This window comes from Urocitellus parryii, chromosome Y (assembly GCF_045843805.1).
Source record: "Urocitellus parryii isolate mUroPar1 chromosome Y, mUroPar1.hap1, whole genome shotgun sequence".
NCBI lineage: Eukaryota > Metazoa > Chordata > Mammalia > Rodentia > Sciuridae > Urocitellus > Urocitellus parryii.
Window position 1 is genome coordinate 17,004,776 of NC_135548.1, and position 27,783 is coordinate 17,032,558.

A 27,783-nucleotide genomic window follows, 5' to 3' on the forward strand; every position below is an offset into this window, starting at 1 on the left:
GAGCTGAGGAAGGCAACCAACCGGTCAGCGAGCAACGTAAACAAACTCTGCCGCCTAACCGGAACTGCGCCTCCAGCAGCCGCGGGAACTTCCTAGGTCAAAGGTGACAGCTTCCGTCAACTGGCGCCTCCTCCCGCTACTTTCAGCTGTCACTTCTGGAAGCGCAGAGGCCAGGTGAGGGGCTTGCTAGAGGGAGGAACGTGCGCAGCGGAGGCCAGAGCCCTGGACTAGCTGCGGCGCAGCGCTGCCTGACCGCGGGACTCGCGGCCACAGCCGTTTGATCGTCTCACGCAGTGTACTGGGTCCGCGGTGGCGGCTCTTTCTACCAGCTGTCAGATGTTCGAGCCCATTGCTTTCGTTGAACGCTGACACGAGTTGCAAAAACTTTTCTGCACCGGGTTTTTCACCTGTCTTGTGGAGAGAGTAATTCTCGCTTTAACTGGAGTACGATTGTGAGGTTCAAACGTTGTGATGCTTTTTGAAAGCTATAAAATAGAATGTCAGCTCTACAAGAGCGGGAGCTCCTTTTGTTTCTAGTTATTTCCAGCTGTACGTTCCCTAGTGCAGAAAGATGTTCAGCAAACATTTGTTGAGTGATAAATGGTGTGAGAGTCCAAGTTTCATGTCCTCAATGGGCCAAGTACCATTCTAACTAGGCAGCAATTGTACCTAGCTTCCCTGACGACCCCTCTTGGATAGTTGAGATCTCCTAGTGCAGCGTGATGGACGTCAGGACTCCAGGGTTTTGAATAGATATGGCTGCTATTATTATAGAGCACACATCAACCAAGTCCTCTAGCGGGGTTTAGACTAGACTATTTGTGTAATTTACTCTTCTGCCAGATAATAACATCTTTCATTTGAGGATCTACTATGTTTCATGTTAAGCAAAACTCTTAACTTGTCTAATTGAAATCCCCGTAATAACTCTGTTTAATCTTTTATTCTACTATTGAGCCTGCAAGCATAGAACAATTAAATAGCTTGTCAAAGTTATGTAGTGGTGGAACCAACTTTGGAACACAAATAGAAGGAGATGCAAGATATAAAAGTTGAAATACTCAAAGAAAAGAACAATAAGGATAGTGACCTCTTTCTCATCATTGAGAAGAGAAAAACTTCAGGAGTTTGGGCATTATAAAATAAACAGCTAAAACAATGTGTCTATTCTGAAAGCAAAATAAAGTATAGAATACTTAAGTATATTACTAAAATTGATGATTTAAATTTTTCAAATTTCTAGTGAAGACAATCTACATATGAAATTCTACAATCAGGATTTACAAATTATATTTGTGAACTTCCACCATAAAATATTGACAATTGGAATTTCATTGACATTTTTTATATTTGAAGTAGTGAATCTGTTTCAAAATTTCTGTCTTTTTAATATTATAATCTCTGCATATTCTTCCTTAGGTCAAAGGAACCCTTTTCTTTCTTATTTTGAGAAAATACTGAAAACATGTTTTTTTTTCCCCCTGTAAGTTTCAATGATAACAATACAAAGATAATTAAGGCATACTCTCGCCTCATAAGGATTTTATTGCCAATAAGAGGACTGGTGCACAAATATATAGAATATAGCCTTTATAACAGTAGGCTAGGTGTAGAGATTCCCGAATATAGGAATAATGAAAAGAAATTCAGGGGAGACTTTAGGAGAGAAAGGTTTTAGAGAATAAATTTGACCCATCAACTAGAAGAAAGTAGTTCACATTGCTATTTTCTTGTTGATTCTTGTAGTTCATGGTTGATTCTTAAGTCATGTTGATTATTGTATTATAGTTTATGATATTTAAAGCTTTAATGAACACCCTTTATTAGACATGGTAATAATATCCCTTGGCCAGAGAGTAGGAGTATTTGTTTTGTATATACTTAACAATATTTTCTCTTGTTATTTAAAAACTTCTATGTGATTGGTAGTTGTTTAGAAAATGGAGCCCTATTCCTGTGATACATTTGTGGCATTACCCCCAGCAACAATTGATAAGAGGATTATTTTTGGAAAAAATTCAGACAGACTCTGTGATGAAGTACAAGAGGTAGTTTATTTTCCTGCTGCAGTTCATGATAACAGAGAACCTCTTAAGGTAGGTAAAATATATGTTTTTATTTTCTAGATATTCAAATCTTTATTTTTAAAAATTGCCTTCATTCCAAGTCTAAATCTGGGAAGCACCTTCACCTCACAAAGAGTGCATAAATATGTACAACAGAGGAAACTCATTTTTAAAAAAATATTCGTTTTTTAAAAAAATATTTTTTAGTTGTAGATAGACACAATACCTTTATTTATGTATTTTTTCAATGTGGTGCTGAGAATTGAACCCAGTGCCCCACACATTCTAGGTAAGTGCTCAGCCACTGAGCCACAACCCCAGCCCGGAAACTCATTTTTAAAAGAATGTCATTAAAAAAGTATAAGATAACACCCATAGATATTAGTCCATCTTCTAAGAGGCAGTGCAGTCCTCACATCGCCAGAGTACCAAGGTTGTCTTAAACACCAGAATCTATAGCTTAATTTCTCCACTTAATACCAAGCAATAAAAATTAGACAGTCCTGGGCTGGGGATGTGGCTCAAGTGGTAGCGTGCTTGCCTAGCATGCATGTGGCCCGGGTTCGATCCTGAGCACCACATACAAAGATGTTGTGTCTGCCAAAAACCAAAAAATAAATATTAAAAAATTCTCTCTCTCTCTCTCTCTCTCTCTCTCTCTCTCTCTCTCTCTCTCTTTTTTAAAAAATTAGACAGTCCACCAAGGGAAAAACTGCTTCTATCTGACACTCTTAGAAGGGTCCCCAACTTTCTATTTGAGATGATGTTGAATTTTTGTTTCCCACTGGCCCTTGGATTGTTTCTCCAGATGTAGCACTATTATTTCGTAACTCTTTTTACACAACAGTGATTGAAAACTTCCTTTGATCAGAGAATAATGTTAGGTGTAACCTCTAATATTTAAAAACACTGGTTTATATGTGACAACTTTCAATGAGAATATCCCATGGGTGTTCATGTTTCTTGATGCCACAGAAGGTGAGTATAAATGAATTTTAAGAAGTCAGGCATCACTCTGCTTACAAGACAACCCGTTCCTAGATGAGTTCTGGGGTGGCATGTTATTCACAAAAGGCATTTGTCTAATTCTGACCAGGAGCCAGAATTTAGAATAGTTTATAGACAAATCACCAAGGCCATGAATTGACACAAAAAACAGGCAGAGCCCTCTAGCATGTCAGAGATCTTCATTGCTTCAAATTGCAAACCAAAGTATCCCAGAAAACAGGAAATCTGAAATACATGTTTTATTAGCAATATGCTACTTTAAAAATATCATAAAACAGTTATTACTATCATTTTTTTTTGAGAGAGAGGGAGAGAGGGAGAGGGAGAGAGAGAGAGAGAGAGAGAGAGAGAGAGAGAGAGAGAGAATTTTTTAATATTTTACTTTTTAGTTTTCGGCGGACACAACATCTTTGTTGGTATGTGGTGCTGAGGATCGAACCTGGGCCGCACGCATTCCAGGCGAGCGCGCTACTGTTTGAGCCACATCCCCAGCCCCATTACTATCATTAACTAGCAATTTGGAAGAGATAATAGAAGTTAAAATTCAAGAATTTAAATATGAAAAATAATTGAATTAGAAATAGGCTTCTGATTTTTATTTCAATGATTTGGAAGCAATTGAAATAACTAATGAAAATTATTCTTTGATGAAATATTAGAATACTTTTCACATGCAAGCATGTTAGAGCAAGGAGTTTAAAGTCAGCTGTAAGATTCAGATGTTGTCTGATGGGAATTCAGAGTCTACAGTTGGAATAGGAGGTATATGCAACTAATTCCACTATAAATTAAATGATAAATTTAAGTAGAAGCAACATATTGCAGCATAGGAGAAACATGTGATTCAGACTAGGGATCAAGGAAAGCTTCACTAGGAAGTTTGTTAGACAAAAAAGATTTTGATTGGTGTAGAATAAGAAAAGTTAATCCAGATTCTGGATAAAGGTTTATGACTCATTAAAAGGTTTATTAAGCCCTGCAATAGCACTAACAACATGCATTTTATTCAGTCACTTGATAGTATACAAATGAATTGAAGGATCCTTTAAAATTTTTATGTAAGAAATAATTTACTATGGAACTTTAGTGAAAGTTTCACTTTATATTTTATTGCTAAGTTATGTACTTTTTGTATTTTAATTCTGTGACATTCTAACACTCAGATATATTAGACATTTTCTATATATTAGGCTATATATTTTTTCTTTTTCTGAAACTGTTTATTCATCTGGGATACCGGTTCCACTTTATCTCTATATTTAAATCTGGCTATCTTGTAAACCAGTGGTTCTCATTCTTTCCACTGCTGCAGACATACCTGATGGACTTCTTCCACAAGTGATATAGACTTCTATGATAATACTCCTGTATTTAGGGGTTACCATATGTGTGCCTAATTAGGAAACACTGGACATTGAGGTTGAGAATTCATTTTTTTTCATATTTTATTTTTTAGTTGTAGATGGACACAATATCTTTATTTTATTTTTATGTGGTGCTGAGGATCAAACCCAGGCCCTCGCACACACGGCCTCGCATGTGCTAGGCGAGTGATCTACTGCTGAGGCACAACCGCAGCTGGAGAATTCCTTTCTTAATCATCAATTCCTATACATCTTCCTTTGCAAAAAATGTTCAAGACTTTACAACTAGAAATCTTTCCTGAGCTTCTGTAGTGCCTCATGTTCACTTCTCTTCATGACCCTTGTACTTTATATTTTGTTGTGTCTTAATGTAGAAGTCTTAGTTTGTTATAAGTAAGCTTTGTATTGATTAAGTCTTTATAACTAAGATCTCTTTTAGCAGACTACTTTACGGTAGGAGATACTCAGCCATTATTTGGATGAATAAATGATTTAGCATTAATTCTGAATATTTTTAAGAGTAATGCCTTTATTACTAAAAGTTTCAATTTAGTTATATTTCATTGACCTCTTTGATAATGGTGTATCTTTTGAATGATTTTTGAAATTCTAGATTTTGATAACTTTTTTTGGTTTTGTGGTTATGGCTATGACTTTTTTTTTTTTAACAGTGTACTTATATAGAAATTGATCAAGTTCCAGAAACATATGCTGTTGTCCTTAGTCGCCCTGCTTGGTTGTGGGGGGCAGAAATGGGAGCCAATGAGCATGGAGTTTGCATTGGGAATGAAGCTGTATGGGGAAGAGAAGAAGTTTGTGATGAAGAAGCACTACTGGGCATGGACCTTGTCAGGTTATTTGTGTGTTATATTTTTTCATTATAGAACTTGTCTAATTGTTAAATCTTGGTATAATTCTTACCTATTTTATTTTTCAATTTTTCTTTTTTTGGACTTTGATACTTCATAGTATCAAAGATAAAAATGTTTTAGAGTTTCAGCATGCAATTTCATGGCTATCAAAGATCACTAATTGGGAGAAGGGAAGGAGAGGGAAATCATGATTCATTGGAAGTACCTAATATAATTGTGTAATTTACACAATAACCTTATGGAATATGTATTACTATCATAATTTTACAAATGAGATATCTGAATTTCAGATATAAAGCAACTTGCCGATAAATTACCAAGTCAAAAAGTTTAAAAATTAGATTTCATATTATTTGTTAACTTGAAAGAATTTTTGCTTTGAATGTAAACACAAAGTCATATGAGCATGAAAATATTTCAGAAAAATAAACAAAGTTTATTTTAATATTTTTATTTTAGACTTGGCCTTGAAAGAGCTGACACAGCTGAAAAAGCCCTCAAGGTCATTGTTGATTTGTTAGAGAAATATGGCCAGGGTGGAAACTGTAGAGAGGGCAGGATGGAATTTAGTTATCACAACAGTTTCCTGATAGCTGATAGGAATGAAGCCTGGATTCTGGAGACTGCAGGGAAGCATTGGGCAGCAGAAAAAGTAAAAGGTATGGAAAACTTTTTTTTTTATTTATAAGGGAACAAATCTATTTTGGCTCACAATTCTGAAAGGGGGGAAAATCCAAGAATATGGTGGCACATCTGCTCAGTTTCTTGTGGCAGGTCTTACTGCTTCGGCCTGTAGGGGAAAGCAGTAGGGCAAATGGGCACATGCAGAAGACGAAGAACATAAGGAATGACTTTGCTTTAATAACTTGCTCTTGTGGTAATTAATCTAGATGGACAACTTTTTTTGTGTGATTTAATTTACTATTAATAAAATATACCCTTAACTGCAGATATTGCATTTCATTGTCTTTGAAGATTTATATTCCAGCAAAATAAAGGGTAACCTGTAGGGGAAAAGTTAAAAATTGGAAAGAACATGTACTATGAAGTGCATTCTTGAAAAGGTTAAAAGGTAGCATTATCTCTGGCTATATGAGTTTCATATAATGTGTGTATATTTTATGTGCATCAGTTTTTGGCTATTTTATAGTGCTTTTTTTCTTTTAATAACCCCTTGCTATCTTGTCCTCTTTTAACTTTGAGCTGAACACCAAAATTCTTTCATGCTTAAGTATGGAGGTGAGAAAAGGGGAATGGAGCTGGAGATGGATGTCTTTGGGTTGGTGGTTAGAAAGGATATAGTGAAACAAGAATGTCCACTCTCACGAGTATATATATTTCAATACATTTTCTGAAATTTTAGCAATTATGTGAGAAGGAAATAAAATAAAAGGGATACAAAGAGTAAAGGGAAAAGTCAAATTATCACTGTTTGCAGGTGATATTATCCCATACTTATAAGATCTAAAAAGTTCCCCCAGGCTTCTAGAACTAATAAACAAACTCAACAAAGTATCAAGATACAAAATCAATATTCAAGAATCAGTAACTTTCCTATTCACCAATAATCAATCCATTGAAAAAGAAATTAGGAAAACAATCCCATGCATAATAACCTAAAGAAAGAAAGAAAGAAAGAATAAATCTAATCAAAGAGGTGAAAGACCTTTATAATGAAAATTATAGAACACTGAAGAAAGAAATTGAAGAAGACACTAGAAAATGGACAGATCTCCCATGTTCATGGAGAGGCAGAATAGCCGTAGTACAAAAAGTGATCTACAGATTCAATGCAATGTCCATCAAAATACCAATAATATTCTTCACAGAACTAGAAAAAACAGTCCAAAAATTCATATGGAAGAATATAAAATCCTGAATATCACAAGCAACTCAAAGAAAATAAAAAAAAATGCTGATGGCATCACAATACCCAATTTTAAATTACACTACAAAGCTAGTAAGAAAAACAGAACAGAACTGGCATAAAAACACACATAGAGCAATGCAATAGAAGACACAGAGACAGACCCACACAGATACATTCATCTGATCCTTACAAAGGTGCCCAAAATATACTTTGGAGAAAAGATAGCCTTTTAAACAAATGTGTGGAAAACTGAATATCCAGATGTAGAATAATGAAACTCACCCTGAATTTGAGGTTGAGCTCCCTCTCACCCTGCACAAAAGTCAACTCAAAATGGATGAAAGACCTAGGAATCAGACCAGAAACGTGGCAACTTTAAAGTGGGTCAGCACTTCAACATATAGGTACAGACAAGCAACAACTTCTTCAACAAGACGCCTAAACTTCAGGAAATAGTACCAAAAATTAATAAATGGGTTTGCATCAAATTGAAAAGCTTCTGTACAGCAAAGTAAAAAAAGAGCATGAAGAGAGTATACAAACTGGGAGAAGTCTTTGCTAGCTAGTTTTTCAACAGAGGATTAATATCCATAATATATAAAGAACTTTAAAAATCTATAAAATAACCCAGTCAATAAATGGGGAAAAAAATTAAACACTTCTCAAAAGAAGAAATACAAATGGTCAACAAATATATGAAAAAAATTTCAACATCTTTAGCAATCAGGGAAATGCAAATCAAAATTACCCTAAGAGTTCATCTTATTCCAATTAGAATGGCAGTAATCAAGAAATACAAATAATAATAAATGCTGGCAAGAATGAAGGAGAAAAAGAATACTTATGGGATCTTGATGGGATTATGACTTTGTATAACCAGTATGGAAATCAGTATGGAGGTTCCTCAAAAGACTAGGAATGGAAAGATCATATGATGCAGCTATGATATTCCTCAATATTTATTCAAAAGAATTAAAGTCAGCATAGCTATACATACATACTCATGTTTATAGCAATGCAATTCCCAATAGCCAAGGTATAGAACCAATGTCTGTCTGTAAGTGTCTAATGTTAAGGTCTGTAAACAAGTCAAAATAACACCTGGTATTTTGCCAGGGGAATGTTAGAGTTCGTAAACAAGTCTGGATGGTGCCTGCCTGGCAAAATGCCAGATCTGCTGCAGTCCGGCTGCAGCAAAATAGCCGGGGGTGGGGGGGTGACGAATAACTTCTGTAGATTGATACAGCAGGAGTAGGAGCATTTATTGTAGGACAACAGAGCTATTTATACATTTTGCACAGCTTATCTTAATTAGCATAAAGTAGATATATCAGTCAACCAATAAGGAATCTCCACACTTAATGGCTCGCTTTTGTTACTTTTCAAACCACTCCCTCTGGCATTTTGCCAGGCACCATCCAGACTTGTTTACGAACTCTAACATTCCCCTGGCAAAATACCAGGTGTTATTTTGACTTGTTTACAGACCTTAACATTGTCTATCAATGGATAAGTGAATAAAGAAAATGTGGCATATATATACAATGGAGCTTTTTAAAATTGATTTTTAAAAAAATAAATGACAGCGGAATGCAATACAATTCTTTTTTTTTTAAAGAGAGAGTGAGAGAGGAGAGAAAGAGAGAGAGAGAGAACTTTCAACATTTATTCTTTAGTTCTCGGCGGACACAATATCTTTGTTGGTATGTGGTGCTGAGGATCGAACCCGGGCCGCACGCATGCCAGGCGAGCGCGCTACCGCTTGAGCCACATCCCCGGCCCCGGATACAATTCTTATTACACATATACAGCACAATTTTCATATCTCTGGTTGTATATAAAGTATGTTGACACCAATTTGTGCCTTCATACATGTACTTTGGACAATGGAGTTTTATTCAGACATAAATATGAATGAAACTGTGTAATTTAAAGGAAAATGGATGGAACTTGAGAACATTATGTTAAATGAAGTAAGCCAGACTCAGAAACTCAATGGTCATATTCTCTTTCGTATGTGGATGCTAAAGAAAATAAAAGGCAGGGGCAAGGTTGTCATAAAAATAGAAAGGAGACCAGTGGAGTAGAAGAAAGGGACAAGGAGGAGGATAGAGGAGAGGGAAAAGAAGGTACTGGTGAATGAAATTGACTAAATTATGTGCATGTACTAATATGTAATAATAAATCCCACTATTATGCTTAATTTTAATGTTATCAGTAAAAAAGAAAGGGTACGATGATATAATAGTAAAACAAAATTTTATGTCATTGGGTAGAACAACACAAGTTGTTTGCTTTAGAATGCTTTGCTTTTTCTTTCCCATAGTTTTGTTTTGATCATATATTCCTTTTATTTTTTTCAAGTGAGGAAATCCAGAGATGTAAGAGACTGGTATATGCAAAACTTGGAATTGAGATCTTCCTGATTTCAGTTCAGTGTTCTTTCACTAGAGCACAACGTGTGTTCAAACATAATCATGTGATTATGTTTGAGATCCAGGAGGATCTCCTAGTTTTACTAAGGAGATAATATATACATGTAAAAATGTTAATTGTTGTATGAATGATACACATAGATGCTGTGAATATTAAAGAAAGGAAAGGTCATTGTAAGCTGGGGGAGTTCAGAAAGGCTTCATAAAGGAAGACTTGAGCTTTGGAGGATTTGGATATTATTTTCAAAACAGATCATTGCCAGTTGTTTTGTTGGACATTTTGTTATATATTTTGCTTTATATATATTGTTTTATGTTTTATTTTATGTATTTTATCTTTTTTAATATATAAAGTTTAACTTAGACTATTTTCTGATTGTGTTAATTGACCCTATTATATCATTAAGCACTTTTAATTTTATCAAATATGCTACATGAAAAGACAAATGAATTCTATTCAACACAGTTCAACATTCTGTGAAAAAGTCTCATTAGGTCATGCAAAATAAGCACCTTCACTGGGTCTCATTATCCAGTTGTACGTTTTGTCACCAGTTTTTCTATTTCTAAGTGAGCCCAAGAACTAAATTGTTGTCTTTGAATGTTCCTAACACAAAGAAATGATAAATGTCTGATATAATATACACCCATTTGCCTTGGTCTGATTATTAGACATTATTATACATGTAATGAAATGCTACACTGTACCACATAAATATGTACAATTATTATGTGTCAATTAAAATATATGTTGATTTAAAAAAACTGAATTGTTGGATTATAGGGAATCATCTCTTAGATGGAAACTTCATCACTATCCTTGATTCTATTTTGACTTAAGTCTTGATTTTATAGTGAGACTATCCCAAGTATTACTTCAGTAGAATAATTACTTAGTTGATTTTTACTTTGCAGCTGTCTTTTAAATCAGTTTCAAAACATTATCAATTTTAATTAATTAACATTTATTTTTGTGGTACGGGGATTAAACCCAGGGACACTTTACCCCTGGGCTACATTCTCAGCCCTTTGTAAAAAAATTTGAGACAGGGTCTTCCTAAGTTGTCTAGGCTGTCCTCAAACTTGTGATTCTCCTGAGTGGTTGGGTCAATTTTCATTTATCATCAGCTATATAATTTATTGTGAACAGACTTTTATTGTTTTTTCCTCTTTTGTATTTTAGTGGAAAATTTTATTTGTGACTTGTGCCACAATATCTTTGCAAGCAATGTATTTATGATTTAAAAAAAATAGTGTTAGAAACTATAGTAAATCCACATCCTTGAGTATTACTCAGCAATAAAAAGGAACGAACTGTTGATACCTACAGTAAGCTGGATGAATCTTTAGAGAATTATGTTGAGGGGCTGGGGATGTGGCTCAGGTGGTAGCGCGCCCGCCTGGCATGCGTGTGGCCTGGGTTCGATTCCCAGCACCACATACAAACAAAGATGTTGTGTCCGCCGAAAACTAAAAAATAAATATTAAAAAAAGAGAATTATGTTGAGTAAAAAAAAAGCTAGGATTTTTAGAATTAATATTTAGAGAAATAAGAGAACAAACTAGTGGTTGCCTGGAGTTCATGTATGCTACGGGTGGGAGACAGTGGGTATGGCTCTAAGAGGGGGCAACATAAAGGATTCTTGTGGTAGTACAAGCATTCTTTTTCTTGACTGTATCATTACCAGTATTATGATTGTGACTTTATACTCTAGTTTTTCAAAATGTTTTTGTCGGGGGATATGGAGTAAAGGGAACACAGTTTCTCCCTGGATTATTTCTTATAACTGCATATGCATCTACAATTATCTGAACATAAAAAGTTTAATTCTAAAAATTGTCTCTTAGAATATGCAATAGATGAACATAGTACAAAATTTAGAAGTCTATGTTTACATTTAAATAGTGATTAAGAATTTATAATGTATAGATGGAACATTAATGTTAAACATAACTTTTCGTTTTCATTTCCCTTTTCTTTGAAAATAGAAGGAGTTCGTAATATTTCTAATCAGTTTTCTATAACAACCAAGATTGACCAAGAACACCCAGACATGAGAAACTATGCTAAGCAGAAAGGATGGTGGGATGGTAAAAAGGAATTTGATTTTGCTGCAACATATTCTTATCTTGACACAGCCAAGATGATGACTTCATCAGGCAGATACTGTGAGGGCTACAAGCTTCTGAATAAACACAAAGGTAATTTTAGCATTTTAATAATGTCAAAATAACAAATTACATTTTTGTGGATATAATGTAGGAGTGATAAATCTGTTTTTAGGAATTATATTTAATAAAAATATAGTCATTAAAACTGAAAACAGTATGATGATATAAGCTATTTTTTGAGATGTGTAAAATTTATAATTGTGGGAAGGTAATGATTCTATGTGAAAGTTCAGATTTTCATTTCTTAGAAACTTTAAAAAAAATTATGTTAATATTCTTCAAACAAAATTGTGGTTACTTCTCAGATTTTTTTTTTTTTTTTTGGTACCAGGGTTGAACTCAGGGCTGCTTAACCACTGAGCTACATTCCCAGTTCTTTGCTAAGTTGATGAGCCTGGCTTTGAATTTGTGATCCTCCTGCCTCAGCCTCCTGAGCTGCTGGCATTACATGCGTGCACCACCCTACCTGGCTCTCAGAATTTTTTGAAACATGGAAACATGCTTCTTTGACTCTTGCTGCTACTTCTTGTATTTATCTTTTGATATTACTCTTTTAAAAAATATTTATTTAGTTGTAGATAAACATACAGTATGTTTATTTATTTTTACATGGTGCTGAGGATCAAACCTAGTGCCTCACATATACAAGGCAAGTGCTTACCACTGAGCTACAGCTACAGCCCCTTGATAGTACTCTTATTGGTTATTTTATTACTGTAAATTATATCTAGAAGTTCTGGTTGAGAAGACAAACTGAGCAGATACAAGAATTCCCTCCTTCCCACTTCAAAACTTCAGAAATATTGATTAAAATAGTCATTAAAAGCATATATAACTAAGTTCAAATACAAGAATAGGAAATCACCAGGTTCTAAAAATGAAGAGAAAACCTATAATATGAGCAAGATTTGGAATATTTCCACCCCCAGACAGTCCTCCTCATCTCTGGGTCAAAGGGCAGGGGGATTCTGCATTGGAGCTAAGCCTTACAGGCTAGAGTTTTAACATCCATGAAAGCATAGATGGCTAGGTCAAAGACTTGTTTGGAAAATAGGAGCTAGGCTCTTTCCCAAGGTACAAATCTAAAAAATACTACTGTACTTCTTGCCTAGATTCCTAGCCTAGAGTTGCGCTTCCTGCCTTCTCAGGCTATAAGTCAATACAGTCTCTTATGAGAGATTGAACTCTCAACCACATTTATTTTGTGGGCTACCTGTGTGGGGCTGAGAAACAAATGTTGTTTTGGAATTAGTAAACCATACAAGACCTCAGCATATGTGTATTTCTAACTCTACTATGTGAATATTTGATACAATACATATTCAGATTTTACTCAAATTACCTATCTAATGGAAAATGTACTATAATAAATCTACATGTAACTGCACTGAAAACATTTAAATTACATGGGATTCTGATGAAAGAATGAAGTTTCTATCTATACTATAATAGCTTCTCCTGTAATGTCCTCAAGTATTCTGACTTTTCCTGTGTATTATCTGATCTGCTGTTAAATCTCATCTAGTGATGTTTTCATTTTCAATATTGTATTTCATCTCTACAAATTTCATTTGGTTCTTTATCTTTCATTTGTCTACTCATTACCTTTGTGTTTTTCTTTAAATCCTTGAGCATATTCGTCATATAGCAATGTAATAGAAATTTTAGCATTCTTGTCTGCTAACAATATCATCTCCATAATTTTTGAGTCTGTCTTCCGGTGACCAAATTTTCATCTTTTTTGCGGGAGGGGGAGTTGCATTTTCAAGGATCTAGTAATTTTGATTGGATGGTGGGCATTATGATTTTATTTGATGAATGCTGCAATTTTGTATTCTTTGAAACACTGTTGGAATTTTAGTAATTTCATTCCTTTAGGCCTATTTTTAAGACTTATTAGGATCGCTCTATAGTAGTCTTTCCTTTGGGGCTGGTTTAAGTCTAATTCTGGGGAGGAAGAAGATATAAATGACTAGTGTCAGAAATAAGAGTTCATTATAGGCTCCACAGACTTTAGGAAACTAACAAAGGAATACTACAAATAAATCTATGCTCCTAAATTCATTAACTCAGAGGAAATGAACCAATTCCCTAAAATCCACAGAACACCAAATTTACCTAATAAGAAATGGATAACTTGTTTTAGCAGCTACTTATCTTAATTGATTATACTCAATCTGCAAACTATCATTGGCTCAACTTTCAGTCCATTTCTTGCATTCTGCCCCACATGATTATTTAGGGATCAGATGAATATTTGGGCTATTTGGGCAGATGTGTTCTTTTTTTGTTATTGTTTTGAACAGAGAATTTAGAATTTCTTCTGCCTGACTCTCTGCATTATGGGATTTGCCCTTCACTTTCCAGTGCTTGTGGTTGACCTCTGGTTCTTGAGGTCAGAAATACCAAGGTTATCTGTTGCAGCCAGCACAGCACTGACTGTGGACTTCCTATAAGTTGCAGTCATAAAAAAATTGGGAAACTCACCCTATGCATCATCCTCTCATCCACATCACCTCCAAATTTTCTTGCCTTTGTTAGTTGTAAAGAGCCCTCAGGTTAATTGTTCATTGCATTTTTATTCCAAGTTTATATTAGGGAGGGTTGGTCTGATACGAGCTTACATAGTGAAGTTCAAAGTAGAACTCCTTCACATGTCTTTTATTATTCCATGATATTATTTTACTTTTAAAAATAAATATATTCACATGATTGAAAATTTAAGGGTACATTTGTAGTCTGTCCCCAAATACTTAGTTTTTTTCCCTCATAGGCAATTCTTTATATATTCTCCCAGAGATGAAACAGGTTTAATGAGACAAATATGTATATGTATTTTACTGAAATGGTAGCATGCCATTTATACTTTTGTACATATAACTTTCCAAAGTTAGTAGTATATAATACAGATCATTCTATTTTAGTATCTGCAGAACTTTCCTTTAAATAGATACATATTTATTATTTTGATATTGCCTCAATTTTTATGTAGTAGTATTTTGATCATTACATAATAAAGAATGATTGTATGAATCATACTTTAGCTAACAAATAACTGTTACTTAGGTAATTTTTAGTTTTTCATTACTGAAAATCATATAAAGTGTTCATAGCCTACTTATATTCATATCCATGGTTATTTTAGTAGAATGAGTTTTTAGAAGAAGAATGTGCAGTCAAGATGTATATATATTTTAAAGTTTTTGAAACACACTGCCACAGTGGCCACCAGAATAGATACATCAATTTAAATTAACACCAGCAATATTTGAATAGTTGAGTGCCTATTTTCTAAATACTTATTTTTTAACCTTTATAATTTTGTGGGGGGTACCCAGGATTGAACCCAGGGGCACTTAACCACTGAGCCACATCTCCAGCCCTTTTTTATGTTTTATTTAGAGACAAGAGTCTTGCTGAGTTGTTTACGGCCTTGCTAAATTGCTGAGGCTGATCTTATTTTTATTCATTTTTAAATAGTTCTTTTTATTTTTTAAATTTTTATTTATATATGACAGTGGGATGCATTACAATTCTTACCACACACATAGAGCATAATTTTTCATATCTCTGGTTGTATACAAAGTATATTCACATCAATTCGTGTCTTCATACATTTAATTTGGATAATAATGATCATCACATTCCACTATCATTTATAACCCCATGTCCCCCTCTTCCCCTCCAACAACTCTGCCCTATCTAGAGTTCATCCCTGCCTCTCATGCCCCCTCTCCCTATCCCACTATAAATCAGCCTCCTTATATCAAAGAAGACATTCAGGATTGTTTTTTGGGGGATTGATTAACTTCACTTAGCATTATCTTCTCTAACTCCATCCATTCACCTGCAAATCCCATGATTTTTTCTCTTTTATTCCTGAGTAATAATCAATTGTGTATATGCCACATTTCTTTTAATACATTCATCTACTGAAGGGCATCTAGGTTGGTTCCACAGTTTAGCTATTGTGAATCGTGCTGCTATAAACACTGATGTGATTGTGTCCCTATAGTAAGCTGTTTTAAGTCCTTTGGGTATAGACCCAGGAGAGTGGATAGCTGGGTCAAATGATGGCTCCAGTCCCAATTTTCCAAGAAATCTCCAAACTGCTTTCTATATTGGCTGCACCAATTTGCAATCCCACCAGCAATGTATGTACCTTTTCCTCCACATCCTCGCCAACACTTGTTGTTTGTATGCATACTAGCTGCCATTCTGACTGGAGTGAGATGAAATCTTAGAGTGGTTTTGATTTGCACTTCTCTAATTGCTAGTGATGATGAACATTTTTTCATATATTTGTTGATTGACTTATATCATCTTCTGAGAAGTGTCTGTTCAGGTCCTTGGCCCATTTATTGATTGGGTTATTTGTGTTTTTTTGGTGCTTAGCTTTTTAAGTTCTTTATATACCCTAGAGATTAGTGCTCTATCTGATGTGTGAGGGGTAAAGATTTGCCCCCAAGATGTAGGCTCTCTATTCACCTCACAGATTATTTCTTTTGCTGAGAAGAAACTTTTTAGTTTGATTCCATCCCATTTATTGATTCTTGATTTTAATTCTTGTGCCACAGGAGTCTTATTAAGGAAGTTGGGGCCCAATCCCACATAATGGAAATTAGGGCCTACTTTTTCTTCTATTAGATGCAGGGTCTCTGGTTTTATTCCTAAGTCCTTGATCCATTTTGAGTTGAGTTTTTTGAGTGGTGAGAAATAAGGTTTTAATTTCTTTTTGTTGCATATGGATTTCCAGTTTTCCCAGCACCATCTGTTGAAGAGGCTATTTTTTCTCCAGTGCATGTTTTTGGTACCTTTGTCTAATATAAGATAATTGTAAAAGATAATTGTAATTTTGTGGGTTAGTCTGCCGAAGCTAATCTTGAACACATAATCCTTCTGCCTCTGCCTCCTGAAACACTGGGATTATAGGTGTGTGCCACTGCACCTGACTAGCCCTTATAAATTTTGTAGGTAAAAGTGGCATATTATTATCTCAATATATATTATTTTATTAGTAAGATTAGACATTCCGATATTTATTGAAAATTTATAATTTTCTTATAAATTGTCCACTTATTAGTGTATCTTTTTCCCATTTTTTATATTGGGTCACTATTAACTCCTAAAAAATAACTTTTAATGTACTTTTCCCCTTTGCTACCAAATAATTCTGGCAGAATAAATTTTATTTAGATTACTGAGTAGCAGATAATAGCTAAAAGAGTCATTTTACTAAAAAAACATGTGACTGCTCTATCCTCCTTCACTTAAAGAATAAAATGGTTCTATAAATCAATCAGATACCAACTACTCAGATGGATCAGTCAGTGATTGATATTTGCTTTTTTCAAGTATTCATTAAACAAATTAATTTCACATTAGTTATTTTTCAAAGTATTTAATATCTTATATTTTAATTTCTAAAACAATGTCAAAATTTGAAATATTTTCTACAAAGTTTCTTAATGTTAGTTTATCATTTTATTTTATGTATTAATTAATTAATTTTTAGTACTGGGATTGAACACAGGGGTGCTGAACCACTGAGCCACATCCCCAGCCCTTTTTTGTATTTTATTTAGAGATAGGATCTTCCTGAGATGTTTAGGGCCTCGCTAAGTTGCTGAGTATAGCTTTAAACTTTTGATCCTCCTGCCTCAGCCTTCTGAGCCACTGGGATTACAGGTGTGTACAACCATGCCCAGCTAATTTATCATTTTATAAGTATATTTAAACTATTTTTCCATAGGGATAGGTATATAAAAAATGATACAGAATGTTATACTAAATATTTCAATTTTAGACTTATTATAAAAGTAGATTTAAAAAAAGTTGTAGCAGTATCTACTCTCATTTATTGCAAACTTATCCAGGGCTAGGTACTGTATTAAGTTATTCACTTACATTTTCTTTTTAAACAGCCATATGAAGTAGATATTATCTTCATTTTACAAATGAGAAAACTATATGTATTTGTGCTCTTCATTTATATTCTCTATGAAACTGAAAAAAGGGCTTTTTAAATTTACCTTTATTTTTCTCTTAATACTTAGCTCAATGTCTTGTACTACTATGTTGTGTGTGCTTAATAAGTGTTGAAATGATTAATTAAGAATCATTATTGGGTTGAATTGAATTAAATTGTAACTTCTAGGTAGTTTAGCAAAGATCACTGTTGTGTATATTTTTCAGGCAGTAAACATAAAGTCCAGGAAATAAAATTAGCAGATAATTTTTAAAAATGAAGAGCAACAATGCATAATTAAGATGGAAAGGAAAATGTCAAGAATGTAAGGTTTAGAGTAATTGGACAAAAGGAAGAAAACCAAATAGAAATAATAAAACATTAATTCCCCAGTGCATCATAATACTTGTTATATTTAACTACAAAATACTGAATTGTAGGTTTGATAGTTATACATGAATATATTAATATATGCATCTGACATGAAGCTTATTTTTTTCAAGTGTGAAGTATAGTTCATCTAGCTTTCTGTGCTTTGCCAAAAGAATAAATGTATTTCCAATTCTTTCATAGAAAATTGTCCACTAGTACATTATGGCTAACTTTTCTAGATAGAAGAGCCTACCTTTCTCCTTTCTAACCATCCCTACCTGATGGCTATTAACTGTGCTGCATGTATATCCAAATTGTATCTATATTCACTCATGTATTTTAAATAACTAGTTTAAATTGCAATGAAATTGCACCCTGTGTTTTGCATTTATTTTACTGAACCCTGCCACTGCAGTCTCAGTACTTATTCAATGCTTGCTAGTGGATTACTTATAGCTACCCTACTCAAGTGATCATGTAAATCCTCCTTTCATTTTGAGAATTGTAGGTTTTGAATACAGAAAACATTTTTGTAATACTTGTATTATCACAGTGTTATGTTCTGCCACTGTTTTTTATTAAAACTTGCATTTATAGGAATTTAGACTTGAATCATTTTTAAATCTCACTAGGTATTGGAGCTATGTATCTGATAGTAGTAGATCAGTATGGGTGGTAGGCTTTTGTTTTATTGCCGAGTTTTAACATTAAAGGTGCTTTTTTGGGTAACACCCTTTTTTCTTCCTGTGTTTTTCAAAATTAACAGAAAATTATGACTCCTATAACAAGTTACCTATAAATTCAGTAAGTTATTTTTCTTGTTTGAATTTGAAGTCATGGTTATACTGTGAAGAAACCACATAGAATATGGACTTGTGTAAATCTATTTTCATTACCATAAAATTGTTGGTAAGTTGCATGATTAACTGATGACAGAACATTACATTATTGTATATGAAAGTTAATTTTCTTTTGAAGTATCACAAAAATCATATTTTGGGTATAGACTTGCTATGAGCTTTTTCTTTTCTTTCTTTCCTTCCCTCCATTTTCCCTCCCGGAATTGAACCCAGGGGCACTCAACCACTGAGTCACATCTCCAAACCTTTTTGTATTTTATTAGAGACAGGGTCTTGCTGAGTTACTTAGGGCCTTGCTAAATTGCTAAACTCTGGGTTTGAACTTGCAATCTTCCTGTCTCAGCCTTCCATTGGGATTATAGGCATGCACCACTGCTCCCAGTGAAGCTTTTTCTTTTATTCCCCATGTTAGGGGAATGGTGTGGGGAGATTCTTGCTTTCCCTATTCTATTTATCTTTGTGAGTTACTTCATTTTAAAATTTCTTTCTGGTAAGTATTGTAAAATGTTGTGTTTATTATTTGGTGCTGGGGATTGAATCCACGGCATTGTGCATACTAAGCGTGTGCTCTACCACTGAGCTATATCTCCAGCCCCAAAACTGTAGAGTTTGGGGAGAGAGGAAAACAAACAAACAAACAAAAACTTGTGGTCAATTAACCATGTTAAGTGAAAGTTATTTAAGTCTTTAGAACTATGTTTAGCTGGGCATGTTGATGCTCGCCTGTAATCTTAGCAGTTTGGGAGACTAAGGCAGGAGGATAGGAAGTTCAAAGCCAGCTTCAGCAATGTAGCAAAACCCTGTCTTAAAATAAAAAATAAAAAGGGCTGTGGATGTGATTCAGTGATTAAGCACCCCTGGGTACAATCAAAAACAAAACCAAAAACTGATTTTAAGGAAACAATTAAATATTTCCACATAAGTTATCTGAAATACCTGATGGCAGACACTATGTTTTATTACTTAAAAAACAAACAAACTGTACTTGTTACAATATGGATATACCATGTTCATTGTTGTTATTAAGAACCTGGTACTGGGCTGGGGATGTGGCTCAAGCGGTAGTGCGCTCGCCTGGCATGCGTGCGGCCCGGGTTCGATCCTCAGCACCACATACCAACAAAGATGTTGTGTCCTCCGAGAACTAAAAAATAAATATTAAAAATTTTCTCTCTCTCTCTCTCTCTCTCTCTCTCTCTCTCTCTCTCTCTCCTCTCTCTCACTCTCTCTTTAAAAAAATAACCTGGTACTATTTCTGGGTAAGAAAAAACTGATGTATTTAATAAATTGGAGGCATAATAATGGAGTGGTTAAAAGAATACTGGTACCTGTGTTGGAGTACTTGGAATTAAACTTACCTTCTTCCAGGAATAACTATAATAACTGGAGTAGTGGAAATCTCCCTGTTTAAAAACATGAATGAATACCTGAAACAGTCAGAACATGACTTTTTTTTTTTTTGCAGTCCTGGGAATTGAACATTTTTCAAGTATGCTAGGCTGACTATACCCCACCCCTCTTTTAATTTTGAGACATGTTTTGCTGAGTTAACCCAGACTGGCCTCTAACTTGCAATCCTGTGTTCCAAGTAGCGGGATTATAGGTGTGCCCCATGGTACCCAGTTTCTCTTTTTCTTTCTTTCTCTCTTCAGTGCTATATATTGAACCCAGGGCTTCATTCATGCTAGGCAAGTACTCTTCCTCTGAGTTACAGAGCTAATATCGCCAGCCCCTCAAAACCTGTTTTATGAGCTAGAGAACAATATGAGAGTATTTATAATACTGTTTTTTTATGTGACATGAAAAACACCTCCTTATTACTCTGCTTTTTCAGAATTATCCTGGCAATTTTTTTAATAATCATATATTTTATTTTATTTTTAGTTGATTTAATTTTTTTTATTTCTGGAAATTCTTGAATGTTCATTTTTGCCAATGAATTTTATAATATTTTTTCAGTTTATCCCAAGAAAAGTCTCATACAAAGTCAATGACAAATAACACATGGATAGAGTTAGACCTATTAATTGAAGAGAAAACTAAGGATGGTAATATGATCAAGTGCTTTCAAAGACAGTGACTTCAGTATTAAAGGATTAAGAGAGTGACAACCCATTATTGGATGCTGGGAAATGATGGGTTAAGAAACTTGATGTAATCCTCAAATATTTTTGTGAAAATTGTCTTTATGATCATCCTGCAGTAGTCATAAAGTATTCTCATAAAATTTTGTTGGAAAAATTATACTTCATTCTTTGTTCTAAGAATTAGCATGTTAAAATTTAAAACTAAATTGTTTTTTGTAAGTTTATATTTATATAAATTTATTTCTGTAATATTTTTATTTTACATTAAAAGTTCAATCAATCCTTTTTACTCCATTATTTACCATGAAGTTTTGATTCTCATTTTAAATGTGTTACTTTGAGTAGTAGTCTTTTCTTGTGTCAGTTTTCTTTTGATAATGAGAATTTCTTATATTCAAAGGAAAACTTTTCAGCCTATTCTGAAACTTTTTAGGAGAGATTGTCAATGACTTGTTAACTGTTGTTACTTTAGTTGAAATTGGATCATATTCATGAAGAGATATATCTCTTCATATTTATATCTCTATATAGATATACACCTCTAGTTTCTATGACAGTGCCTGGCACTTAACAGATGCCCCAAAATGGTTTTTTTTTAAATAAATGAGAAGTAAATAGAGGGAAATATCATCCTTTTCTATAGGGAATGTATAATCTAATGATGGGGCTACAACAAATAAACAAAAGATTAGTAATGCTTATAGATGGAGAGGAAAAGGTCATTTCAGTTGAGCTTAATAGTAAGTTTTAATTTTCAGGAGTTTGAATTTGATTTAGGAGGAATTTGGAGTGATAAATTTTGCAGAAGAAAATTAATGATAGGTCAGAAGAAAAACAAACTATTTTTGTAGGACTGCTGTGTTAGTCAGCTTTTTAATTGCTGTGACCAAGATACTTGACAAGTACAACTTTGAGGAGGAAGTTTATTTTGGCTCACAGTTTCAGAGGTCTCAGCTGATTCCATTGCTCTGAGCTCTTGGTGAGGCATAACATCATGGTGGAAGGGCTGATGGAGGAAAACTACTGAACTCATGATGTCCAGAAAGCAGACAGAGAGGGATCAGGGACAAATACAAAGGTACACCTCTAGAGACCTAATTCCTCCAGTCATTCCCACCTGCCTATAGTTACTGCCCAACTAGTCCATTCAAATTATTAATCCATCAAGTGGCTTAATCCACTAATTAGGTTTCAACTCTTACAATCTAATCCTCTCACTGCTGAACATTTCTGCCTTCACACAGGAACTTTGGGGAAATACCTTATATCCAAACCATAATAACTATATAGGTAGGTTAGGGGTTTTTTTGTTGTTGTTGTTGTTGTTACTGTAAGGTAGTTCTGAGCCACATCTTTGACTATAAATGTGTATAGCAAGGAACAGAGCTGTCTGAAAACATCAATGACTTTAAAAAAATTTTTGTGATGCTTTCCAAATACTGAATTCTGAAACTCTGTGTAACCAGGGACATGTTATATTTACTAAAGATAGAAAATAATTTTTTTCTATTTTCCTCAAAAAAAATTCTGAAAAACAATACACATTAAATATAAAAGCATAAAACAGTATAATCACATGCAATATATCATCACATACATGTTTCATCTCACACATGGATGTTTAATTTTTAAAGTAGCCCAGCAGGATTATGCACACCCAAATTCCATTAACCATAATGTGTTTTGTCATCTTCATTCTTTTTCAAGTTCTAGCCCACACTTTAATGTAAGCTTATTAATGTCAGACACAGAAATTAATATAGGAAAAATAATGTGTTGTTTTATAAAAATAATTTTTTATAATATTGGAAACTAAATACAATATTTTTATTGATTGAATGGACAGGCTCAGATAATAGGTTATTGAAATATCATCACTTCATTACTAAATATGCCTTAAAAATTCTGTAAGTGCAATAGGATTGAATGTATTTTTATACTATTGATTGCTTTTGCTTACAAAGTTTTTACCTGTTAGAATGTTTTTGAGATTTTGCATATTTTATATTTAAAAGAAAATATCTTTCTGTGACAATGTGCTGTTGAAACAGAGTTTGTTTATAGTTGATATCTCATTTATACCAAAATCGATATCTCCTATATTATCAGTAGAGAAAGCAGTTTGTAATTGTAAAATATATATATGCAAACATATTTAATGGATTTTAAAATTATTTCCCTAGGAAACATAACATTTGAAACAATGATGGAAATTCTCCGAGATAAACCAAGTGGCATTAATATGGAGGGAGAATTCCTGACCACTGCAAGCATGGTTTCTGTTTTACCTCAAGATTCCAACCTTCCTTGCATTCACTTCTTTACGCGGACTCCTGATCCTGAGAGGTAAAGTCACAAAATACTGTGAACTAGCAAGTGGTCATGGTATGGGGAAGAATCATAGTGTGTTGATAATTCTGTGAGACTAAATTTTTGTTACATAAATAAGACAACTTGTTGGTGGATTTTCTGGGCCAATTTTAGATTGCAATTTCCATAAATGTGTAACTGTTCTCATTTTTTATGGGATGAAAAGGCTTATAGTTTTGTATTTACCCTTATCTGTACTCCTCTTTCCTACAAATATATTTAACATTGTCAAGAAAAGAAGGTAGATAGGTTTCTCTACTCAGATTTCAGACATTAATGACATTAGATGATTTATAAGTTAGTAAATTGAATAAGTAATGTAGTTGTGCTAGATTTACTTTTGTACATATAGAAAACACATACATATAAAACTTAAACTATCAGTAGTTCAAGTTATATCTTTAGGACTTTATTTATAGACTATCTTGATTCAAGTCATTTGTATCTCTTACCAAATTTAACACCACATTACATTTAGAAATGATTTCGTACTTGCTATCCCTTAATGTTATAGACTTTCATATTGTTAAAGATACTTCAAGAAGTTAGAGTGTGAAACCTGTGTCCCTTCATTAACACTTGTACTGATTTTCACTCCAAGTTATAATCCTCAGTCTATAACACTGAGAATTGTTCTTACCTTAGGAAATGGAAAACTGTTCATTCACTGACATGGTATATGTGCTGTGCTCTCAGTAGGTCAGTATGAATGCAGCCCTAAATTAAGCATTGCCCCTGCTATAAATGAGATCACACTGTACACTGGGATTTGGGCATAGCATAATTAATATGACAGGAACAACTTACTTATGTAGCATCATTAACAGAAACTTCTCTAAGAGAATCTTGGAAAACTTAGAATAATGCTGAATTTTTAAACATTTTGACATGTCAATTTAATTAAGTCTCTTTCTTCTAGATCAGTTCTTAAGCCTTTCATATTTGTGCCACATATTTCACAACTGTTGGATACCAGTTCACCAACATTTGAACTTGAAGATCCAGTTAAAAAGAGGCTGCACTTAAAGAGTAAGCCTGACAGAAGACACCCACTCTACCAAAACCACCAACAGGCTTTGGAAGTAATAAATAATAATGAGGTATTATTATATTATCTGTTGTATCATTAGAATAGTTTAAAGTATGATTCAATCTGAATTCTAAACATTAAAGAACTAATTTCTTTCCTTCATGTAAAAAGTAGGATTATAAATAGTATAGATGCTGCTGGAGATGATGGTGCCCGCCTGTAATCCCAGCAGCTTGGGAGGCTGAGGCAGAAGGATTGGATTTCAAAGCCAGCCTCAGTAACAGCGAGGTAATAAGCAACTCAGTGAGACTCTGTCTTTAAATACAAAATAGGGCTGGGGATGTGGCTCAGTGGTCAAGTGCCCCTGAGTTCAATCCCCGGTACCCTCTACCCCCACCCCCCCCAAAAAAAAGAAATAGTGTAGATGCTATTACTATAGTAAAGCTGTATTATTTTTACTTTTGGTTAAGAATATGTATGTTGTGACTATTTTAGATAAATTTAGTATATTAAACATAATAATAACTAACATTTATTAAGCACTTATCATATACCATTTTATATGGATTATTTTATTTAATCTGCACAATCATTTTATGAGATAGGTACTATTGTTATCTCCATTTTACTGATAAGGAATCCAAGACTAGGAGAGAGGTTTAGTAATTAGCTTAGTATCTCACACCAAAAATTACAAAGACTCTAAAGGGCAGTAAATTTTAATCCTACAACTGCAGATGAAAATTAATTGAAAGTGATTGAAGGCCACATAGACTTAAAATAATAAGTTGTTTTTAAAAAAAATAATATATGCTTATTATTTTAAAAATGTGAACATTGTAAAGAGCAACATATCACCTGAAATCTCCAGAAATAAGCAGATGTATTTATTTTATGACATAGATTGAAACTTAATTTTATAAAATATACCTCTTCAGCCTTCCCTATCCCTTGCCTGTCCAACTCCCCCCCCATAAGAATGAAATGGGGCTGGGGTTGTAGCTCAATAGTAGAGTACTTGCTTAGCATGCATTAGCATGCATGCATGAGGCCTTGGGTTTGATCCCCACCCAGCATTGCAAAAAAAAAAAAAAAAAGAAGAAGAAGAAAAGAAAGAAAGAAATAAAAAAGAAAAAAAGAAAGTACAAGTGCTGTCTAAAGGCAACTATCAATTGACAACGTGCAATGAAGGAAAAGATTAACCATCCTATATCTTTTCTTGGCTATTTTTACCACTTGCTAATTTTTCTTGCTATATAATCCTTTAACTTTTTCAAGATCTAGGCATTTACATCTGTCTACATTTAAATCAATTAAATTAATTTTCCTCCAGGCAATTACTCATTTTTGCCTGTAATATGTTTGCATAGTTTTCTGCCTTTTTCCCCCCACTTCACTATTTTGCTTTTGCTTGAAGCACTTTGCCAGACTTCCTATTTGCTAAGAATTCTTAATGCTGATTCTGCTTTATTGGGGACCAGTTTGTTTTCACATCTGGTCTACAGTCTAAATACTGTTTTGTAGCTTAGTGGTGTGAAATGAGAGGCAAGTAATAGGAACCCACTTAATATGCTGACTGGGGCCCAAGTGACTGGGCCTGAGGTGTCTATCATTCCTATGTACTTAGCTTATTCTCCACACTCAGAACAGTGTGGTGAACAATGATGTGCACTCTGATTCTTTGGTCTTTGCTCAAGTCCCTTAGTGTTATGCTTCAGGAACTTCCCTTTACTCCTCCTGTGCAGTTTCCACACAGCCTTTGTTGCTCATAATTGCTCTCATGAGCTTTCACTTCTCTTTTCCCCATTATACTGCTTCTGGGAGGTGAGCTTTATAGAGTTAGTATTAAATATTTGTTAAAGTAAATTAAATTGCTGATTGGAATTACAAAGTAATTTTGGGATAAAAATGAAAAGCTCGGGGCTAGGGTTGTGACTCAGTGGTAGAGTGCTCACCTAGCATACATGAGGCACTGGGTTCGATCCTCAGCACCACATTAAAAAAAAATAATGTCTGCCTAAAACTAACGATACATAAATAAATAAATGTTTAAAAACATTAGAAGCTGTTACTGTTTAAAAGATGTTAATTGTTGATTGACAATATAAAGTGGTGGAAAAATAATGTAATTTGAGGGTGGTATCAATAAGCTGTGTTCTAGTTCTGACTCTATAACTACTTTTTTGTTTTAGGGAGACTCAGTCCTACTGATAGTTTTAATTTACATTTCTTGATTACTAGTGAGATAGAAAATCTTCTATATTTATTGGTATAAATATTAAATGACTTGGCTGGGTTTTTTTTCATAGCTTATTTCTTAGGTGATTTAAAAAATTTTTTTAGTTGTTGACAGACCTTTCTTTTATTTATTTATATGTGGTGCTGAGAATTGAACCCAGTGTCTCACACATGTCAGGCAAGTTCGCTATGCTGAGCCCCAGCCCCAGCCCCTCTCAGTTGACTTTTGGGTCATTTATGTTTGTGTGTTTTGCATCAAAGAGGCAAAAAATATGAATGTTAACTTTGTTATGTGCAGGGATTTTATTGTTGCTGTTTTAAAATATATATTTTAGTTGTTGATGGACCTTTAGTCATTTATTTGTATGCAGTGCTGAGAAATGAACCCAGTGCCTCAAACATGTGAGGCAAATGTCTACCACTGAGCCACAACCCCAGCCCTTGTTGTTGTTGTTTTTGATGCTGATAATTGAACGCAGGGATTTCATTCAGTCTAAAATAGAGATTCATTCCTTCTATATTTACATATTAGGAGGGGTAACTAATCCAGAAGTAGAAACCACAGTGAACAAATCTTGTCTGTGAGGGTGGGTTGGAATTTGGATAGATTCATGTACTCATGTATGTGTATTTGTGTACTTTTCATTGTTTAGGATAAATACTGTTTAGGAACAATACTGGATAACATGAGGAAGCTGGAGAAAGAACTATTCAAAAAGATGGAGTCAGTCCTCCAAAACAAGCATCTTGATATGGATAAAATTGCTAATCTCTTTCCTCAGAGTACAAAGGATGAAATTAGAATTTATAAGGCAAATATTACTTCATAGCAATCATAGAAATGGTGGAAATCTCCCTCAAAGTCAGAATCCATTGTCTTGAGGTAAACCTACTTAGCTATTATTCTTTAATAGCATTCAAGTGATAGTTCAATTGTTAAAACTCATATAGTTTTGCTGAGATACTGACAAAGAAAACCAAACATATATCATGAGGTAGCTAGGTGTTATTCCAGGCAATTATTTCTTTTAGCCACAATAACTTTTTTTTGTCACAATAATTAAGTACTCA

At 34.0% G+C, this 27,783-nt stretch overlaps 1 protein-coding gene across 2 annotated transcripts; it reads left to right on the forward strand.

Annotated features, from left to right (window-relative positions):
* The first annotated feature begins 1 nt into the window (after window position 1).
* LOC144250932 (secernin-3-like) lies at window positions 2-27,783 on the forward strand. Of its 2 annotated transcripts, none has more exons than XM_077794100.1 (8): window positions 2-174; window positions 1,930-2,096; window positions 5,110-5,291; window positions 5,770-5,969; window positions 11,605-11,817; window positions 23,258-23,420; window positions 24,364-24,544; window positions 27,366-27,783. In XM_077794100.1, the coding sequence occupies exons 2-8, from the start codon at window positions 1,941-1,943 to the stop codon at window positions 27,540-27,542; spliced, it is 1,272 nt and encodes a 423-aa protein (XP_077650226.1). In that variant the 5' UTR covers window positions 2-174; window positions 1,930-1,940; the 3' UTR covers window positions 27,543-27,783. The 2 variants fall into 2 exon arrangements, with proteins under 2 accessions (XP_077650226.1, XP_077650227.1); XM_077794101.1 differs by having other exon boundaries at window positions 11,755-11,817.